This window comes from Lathyrus oleraceus, chromosome 4, assembly GCF_024323335.1.
Source record: "Lathyrus oleraceus cultivar Zhongwan6 chromosome 4, CAAS_Psat_ZW6_1.0, whole genome shotgun sequence".
NCBI classification, from domain to species: Eukaryota; Viridiplantae; Streptophyta; class Magnoliopsida; order Fabales; family Fabaceae; genus Lathyrus; species Lathyrus oleraceus.
In genome coordinates, this window is record NC_066582.1 from 70,649,294 (window position 1) to 70,657,457 (window position 8,164).

An 8,164-nucleotide genomic window follows, 5' to 3' on the forward strand; every position below is an offset into this window, starting at 1 on the left:
AAAGTCTGCAGCTTCTGTCTCATGTGTCGAGTCTTCTGGTCGACCTATAGGTAGCTCATAACCTTACAGGTCGAGACACATGCTTCCAACAGGTCAACACATGACTTGAATATGTTGACACATGACTCATATAAGTAGACCTATTGATTAATTTTTTTGAAAAATTGCATTTGTTTGCATTCCTTTTTCTTCTTATGAGTCTTACACACACACACACACACACACACACACACAAACACACACACACACACACACACACACACACACGCAAACACACATACACACACACACACACACACACACACACAAACACACACACACACATATACATGGTACTTGCATAATTCTCTAGCAAGGCTTCTAGAGTGAGTAAAACCTACATAAATCCAGGATTTTAAAGCATCTTATCATCTTCAATTCAATCTATGCATCCACACAATCAAACTACACATAATTATATTTTGATTGGGTGCCATCTAGATTAGGATTGATAACATCCAATTAGGTTTGTTGTACCGAGAATATTGGGTTGAGAACTTTTAGGGATTCAAATAAGAAAACCAAGGTGAGGTTTTCCTTCAAGATCTTTAGTGTTTGAAAGTTTTGGACAAGATTGTGCAATTCAGATCTGATCAAGTGAAATCCATGGGACTAGGTGTGTCGTGCAAGGGAGTAGCGTGAAACGGTGAATCATGTTGACAAATATTGGTTTTAACAAGTGTGCACTTGGGATTAATTCATCTAGGTGAAAGCCTTGAGACAAGGAGGTCGTGCAAGAAAGTAATAACAACAGGTGAATTGAAGCGACATTGTTGGTGTCTTGATCAATCTTTGATAAAGGGTTTTGGAGATGCTAGAGTCAAGAACAAACTTAGGGTTTATGGGATTTGATTTCTCATCTCCTGTATACATACATTTTCAAATTAAGATTTATTATATTAATATCTCAATTTTAATTCGAATTGAGGGAAGACGTACCCATAGCGAGGTCGACTGGGGAACTATCTAAACAAATCCTTGTGTACTCTCTCTCTCTCTCTCTCTCTCTCTCTCTCTCTCTCTCTTTCTCTCTTTATATCTATCTATCAATCTCTTTTACTTTTCAGTTCACAAATTGTCGATTACTTTGATCTCTTGATCAACATTGTTTGGATAATAATTTTTGAATTATTGTGAAATTTGTTTTGTTATAGTAATCACATACCTTTTGGTAGTGATTGGATTTCTAAGAACTATAAACACTATACAAACATCAAAGCTTTATTAATCGCACACAAAGTGTTCCACACATTGTTTCAACTAGTTTTTTGTGTGTCGTTATCATTGGAGATAGACCGTTACTATAGTAGAGTATTAAGTTTAGTGTTTGAAGTGTTGATTAATCGACTTGTGGATTATTATCATACCATTGGCAATCTTACGCATATCCAGGCTTTTCAATAGTAGGTTCGGTTAGAAGATTTTGGATCCGGGAAAATATTTGAAACTTGCTTCCGCGCCATAAATTTTTCTAAATCAAAATTTTGAATAAATGTTTAACTTGGGATCTATTCACCCCCTTTAGATCTAGGCCTATCATCTAACATGAAGAACTTCAAGCTTAATTAGAAGCTCATGAGATGAGATTGAAACAGAGGAACTTAAAAAGGGAGAAGGTAGTTGAACAAGCATTGCATGTAAGATTCATAAAGAAGTATGGAAAAGAAAAGGTGAAGCAAATAAAGAATCTTGCTAATGATGAGAATTCAAGCAAGAATTTAAAGAATCACACTGATTCAATCAAGAAAGGATTGTATAACAAATATTCAATGAAGATAGTTGACAGGAAGGAGGTCCAATGCTACAATTGTCAAAGACTTGGTCGTTATGAAAGAGACTGTAAATTTCCCAAGAAGTCGAGGACAAAAGGAAAGGAATATGTTCAGTTTGCTCATGCAGGAGGAAGTGATTCAGATGATGTGATGCTAATGGCTAATACTCAAACTAGTGATGATCTAGCTAGGGTGTGGTGTTTGGATTCAGGATGCAACAATCACATGACTGGCAATAAAAGATGGTTCATCATGTTGGGTGAATCAGTTAAGAAGGAAATTAGATTTGTAGATGAGAGGCATTTTACATCAGAAGAAAAAGGAAATATCAAAGTAGTGATAAAAGACGGTCAGAAGGCAGTCATCATTGATGTCCTATATGCGCCCTCTATAACAAGTAACCTGATTAGAATTGATTAGTTACTTGCAAACAGGTACAACATAAAGATGATGGACAATAAAATGAAGGTGTTTAATGGTGAATGAAGATTCATACTAAGGGAACCATTAGTAGACAACAAAACCTTTAAGATTGAAATTGACATGGTTGATCACCAATGTCTTGCTTCGACTACATCAGAAGACAAGAATTAGTTGTGACACCACATGTATGGACACTTGAACTTTAAAAATTGAAGTATGCTTAACATGAAGAAAATGGTGTATGGTCTACCTCAGTTAAAGGAGCCAAGTCATATATGTGAAGAATGTTGCAGAGCAAAGCAAGCAAGGAAATCATTCAAGCATGATTTAACTATGAAGGCCAAGAAAAGGCTGGAAATTATGCATTCATATGTGTGTAAACCTTTTGAAGTCAGGTTGAATATAGGTAACCATTGCTTTCTAACTTTCACATATGAGTTTACAAGACATATGTGGATTTATCTAATCGAGAGGAAGAGTGAAGTGCTCACAAAGTTCAAGATACTTAAGTTGCATGTTGAAAAATAAAGTGATTGCAATATTAAAAAATTGAGAACTGATGGCAGATGTGAGTATACTTCAATGGAATTTGCAAGATCGTGAAACGAGGAACGTATAAAGCACGAGCTCATTGGACATTATACATCTCAACATAATGGAATAGCTGAGAGGAAAAATAGAAGTATAGTGAACATGACAATGAGTATGTTGAAAGCCAAAGACTTTTTGGGGATAAGTAGTTTCGACATCAGTGTACATACTCAACAAATGTACAAAAAAGAAAATAAGGAACAAGACACCTTATGAGGCTTGGGCATGGCTAAAGCCAAATGTTAATCATCTTAGAGTATTTGGATCAATATGCTTCAGTCATGTACCTAAGAAATTGAGCAGGAATCTAGATGATCGAAGTCAAGCCATGGTGCTCATAGGTTATCATTCAACTAGTGTATACAAGTTATATTCACCAAATGATGATAAACTAGTGATCAATAAGGATGTTCTGGTGGTCGAAAGAAAAGGGTGAAATTTGACTCAGGGTTCAATTTAACATGAGCAAGAGACACTACCAACAATGCTTGAAGAAGACCAGAAAAATGAAGCCACAACCACTCAAAATGAAGAACCACTCGAGCAAAATGTTAGAAGATCGTCTAGATCAAGAATTTAGTCGACAAGACTAGCTGGATATAAGAGATTTCCAGATCAAGCAATTGATGTAGATGGTGACCTCATAGAAGAAGTGACGATGATGGATGAATCAGAACTAATTAATTTGGATCAGGCCATCCATGATTAAAATTGGTTGGCAGTCATGAAAGAAGAACTTAGTGAAATTAAGAAGAACAAAACCTGGGAGTTTGTAAAAAGTTCTAGCAAAAAGCCAATCGATGTGAAATGGGTTTTCAAGATAAAGATGAGGCCAAATGGTGAAATTTCCAAGCATAAGGAAAGACTAGTGACAAGAGGTTCTCTACAAAAGCTTGGTATCAACTTCAATGAAGTCTATGCATTTGTTGCATGGTTGGAAACAATCAGGACCATTGTGTCAACTGCAACATACAAAGGATAGAAGATACACCAATTAGATGTTAAGTTAGAATTTTTGAATGGACCATTAGAAGAAGAGGTCTACATCAGTCAACCACCAGGACTCGAAATCAAAGGACAGGAGCAGAAGGTGTACCGATTGAGGAAGGCTTTATATGGCTTGAAGTAAGCCTAAAGAGATTTGAATAACAAAATCGATGGTTTCCTGATCAAGTCAGGGTTCAAAAAATATGTTTTAGAGCATGAAGTATATGCCAATGATGCAGACAGAGTCAATCAAATCATCCTATGTCTATATGTGGATGATTTATTGATCACAGGATCCGAGATGAAAAGATCATGAAGTGCAAGGCTGAGATGATGCATGAATTTTAAATGTTTCGCCTAGGAAACTTGTTGTATTTTTTAGGGATTAAATTAAAAGAGATAATCTATGAAGTGTTCTTGCACCAATAGAAGTATTCTCAAGATATCTTGAGAAGATTCAAGATGAGCAACTATAATGCATCATCACACCATTGGAGACAATAGCGAAGTTGAAAAGAGAAACAAATTATGAGTTTGTAATTGCAACATTATACGAACAAATCATTAGATCTCTAAGGTACTCAATACCAGACCTGACATTTGCGAAAGTGTTAGTACTTTAAGCAAGTTTATGGATAAGCCATAAGAATATCATCTCACTGTAGTCAAAAGGGTGTTGAGATACATAAAGGGAACAATGGATCATGGATTGCTAATGCCAAAGCAGAAGATCAACAACAAAGCTGCAAAAGTGTATGGCTATACAAATTCTGACTTTAGCTGAGACCAAGATGAAAGGAAAAGTACTGCAGGCTACGTATTCATGGCACCAGCCTTCTACCTCAATCCCACAAAGCATTTCTGAGAACCTGCTTCAACAACTTGTCAGACATTGACAAAGATTATATGCCATACGCATTAAGCAATAGAGAAGGGATGAGAGGGAGCATTCCTATCCTCATTCGGAATATTTTGGGTACGGGACGAGTGAACCAGTTTCTTAGAGTATTCACCTATATTCATAGAATTTAGTGCAATTCCAGTCAATTCACTGTCCAGTTTGCAACTAGCCTTGTGGCTCCTATTTTCCACTCTTTTTGGTTTGAACACCTTTACAATTTCCTTCTTGGGATACACCTTTATGGTTAAACCCCTTCCTTCTTGGGACTCACCTTTATGGTTAACCCCTTTCCTTCTTGAAACACACCTTTATGGTTAACCCCCTCTATTCCTTGGGACACACCTTTATGGTTAACCCCTTCCTTCTTGGGACACACCTTTATGGTGAACCCCCTTCCTTCTTGGAACACACCTTTATGGTTAACCTCATTCCTCTTGGGACACACCACTATGGTTAACCCCATTCCTTCTTGGGACCCACCTTTATGGTTAACCCCCATCCTCTTGGGACATATCTATATGGTTAATCCCTTCCTTCCTGGGACACACCTTTATGGTTAACCCCCATTCTTTCTTAGTTTAAACCCCACAATATCTTTCCTTTGGTTTAAACACCGCTTCAGTCAGTTTCTAGCTCTTTCCGGTTTAAACACCACCCCTAATCTATCTCTCTTTAAGTCTTTGTCATATGAACTACGGAGATCTGACTTTCTTATTGCACTATGAGGATACGTAGGCACGAGGATGCAAATCCTTGGCGAGCACTTTCATTTCTTTTTCCCCCTTTCTCTCTCTGGTTTCACAAACTACGAGGCTCTAACTTTCTCATTGGACTATGAGAATACGTAGGCATGAAGGCCTCAATCCTCCTCGAGCACTCTCTCTAACCCATTTTCTATTTTGTAGGTACATGAAGATAATAACACCCATCCAAGAAAGAGCAATAAAAATGGTTCCCATGGAGTACCATGAATGTGAGGGGTGTTAATACCTTCCATTTGCATAACCAACTTCCTTACTCGTTTCTATGTTCCCCTTGGGTTTATCATATTTTCATTTACCTCTTTTGGGATAAATAAAGTTTGATGGCAACTCTGTTGTATCTTCGAGCATGCGATATGTTCGGGTATATTTCCGCTAACTTCATAGATGGACTATTACTTTATTTTCCCTGAGTGCAATTTCGATTCCATAACTTGGAATGGGACGATTTCTTTTGTGTTATGCAACTAAATTAAAGTAACATGATATAATGGGGACTATGGTGTTGTCCATTTTCTTCCTAATTGTCATTCCGTTCTAGTTAAACATTCGAAAATGTTTGGTTTGGACATGCTTGAATACTTAGTGGGCCTGTATTACTATGTGGTAATTCGCTTACAGATACACACCTGAGCTATTAATATGATGGGTTCGTGGGGCCTGACGAGGCATACACTCACTTGAATACTCACCTGGATTATCGGTATAGTGGGATTGTATGGCCATGTAGGCCTCTACACTTGGTTACTCACCACTGGCGGGCTTATATAGCCACTTAGGTGTAAATCACTTGGTTAATCACTTATGATATCGCCCATTGGACTCGTGCAATCATGTAGGTGTGTTGCACTTGTAAATACTCACCCGCATATTGATGGTTGATGGGCTTGTGCCACCAAATAGGAAAAGGTACTTGGTTAGTCATCATAGATGGGCTCATATAGCCACTTAGGCACAAATAACTTGGTTACTCATTTGACTCATCGTGCGGTGAGCTTGTGCAAGTCTCTTGACTCTAGGCACTTGGTTACTCATCAAGGGTGTGCTTGTGTGGCCTAGTAGGCAGGTGTATACTACTCCAGGATTCTCTCGTACATGGGTACGGGTATGCATATGTGTTGTGATAACTTTGGTATGAGTTGGTGATTTTGGAATTGGGTAATCAAGGGACTTCCAATTTGATGCTATGTGATATTTGTGCATTCTTGAAATGGTAATTAAAGGGAACCCCAGATCGATGGTTTATCTATATATGATTATGCACCTTGTAGATTTGAGTGGATCCATAAGATAAGGGACTCACTGAGATTTAGTAATCTCACCCCAATATTATTAATCTTTTTCAGGTTGCTTGAGGCAGGACAAAGGCAATGGTAAGATGTCTTAGTCGGCTTGGAGATGTTTATGTGGTATATCATCCGTTGTGTTTTGAGATTTTTAGCTTTTATTGTTGGAGTTTATGTATTAGTTTGGATGGTTTATTTTGTCCATGATACCTTCGACTTTTATTCCTTGTACTAATACTTATTTCGATTTTGCTGTTTATGTATGACTTTCGTGTACCATATTTATAACACCACTACATATTATTCTAGACATACATGTATTGGGTAATGCAATTGGTATCAAAGCCATGTAGATTCCCGGGTTAGCCATGAAACATTATAAGTAAATTCAATTATGCGTCATATGTGTAATTATCGGCATGACTCCTTATGTCTTACTTATGGAATTAAGCATGATCAACTTAATTATGTGTGTAGGACAAATAGAAAAATGGTCGATAACCACAGAGGTCCCAGAAGGCCTAGAACCATGAATGTGGAAACTGAGGTTGGAACTGGGAATGTGGATGTATGTGGCCTCAAATACTCCAATAGATGCAACAAAAAAATCAGTTGGTGATGCATATGATGCAGAAATATGCAGGGACAACCTCAACCCCCTCCTATTATGTAGAATGAAGCAGGGCTACAGTTCTGTGCATTCTTCAGAATGAAACCACCCGAGTTTCTAGGTGGCCTAAACCCAATAGCGACTCATGATTGGTTATCTGGTATGGAAAGGGTATTTCAAGACATATGTTATAGTAAAGAGGAGAAAGTAATATTTGCGGCCCAGATGATGAAAGGACTGGATAATAGGTGCTGTGATACTACATCCGCTTACTTGATTTCTCAAATGATTCCAAAAGATTAGCAACATTTCAATACGGCTTTCTTGGAGAAGTATTATCCTAACAGTCTGCGTATGTAGAAGGAGCATGAATTTCAACAATACAAGCAAGACAACATGTCTATATCAGAATATGCGGAGAAATTTGAGGCCATGACTTCCTATTCCAGACATGCATTGTATGCACCAGATGAGCTTTGGATGATATATCAATTCTTCTTCGGGATAAGGGAAGACATTACACACAATATGCCTCAAACAGAGTTTACCATATATGTTGAATGTTTTAGGTAATGCTATGTTTCCGAGAACAACTTAAAGAGTATTCGTGATGAAAGAGATCAAAACAGGCCAGGATACAAGAAGCAAGGTAGATCGGGTCAGTATCAGAAACCTCAAAACTCTCCATCAAAGAGGAAGTCGTCTTATGGTGATCAATCATCCCAACCACCTCAGTGTGATAATTATAGGGAAGGAATTGTTGGAGTTGTAGGACAAGCCATTTGAGGTGTTTC

At 37.7% G+C, this 8,164-nt stretch overlaps 1 protein-coding gene across 1 annotated transcript; it reads left to right on the forward strand.

The window, feature by feature from the left end:
• Positions 1 to 1,619: 1,619 nt before the first annotated feature.
• LOC127136066 (uncharacterized) lies at positions 1,620 to 2,231 on the forward strand. The gene has a single exon (XM_051062671.1). It carries the CDS (start codon positions 1,620 to 1,622, stop codon positions 2,229 to 2,231), a length of 612 nt encoding a protein of 203 aa, XP_050918628.1.
• Positions 2,232 to 8,164: the final 5,933 nt, after the last annotated feature.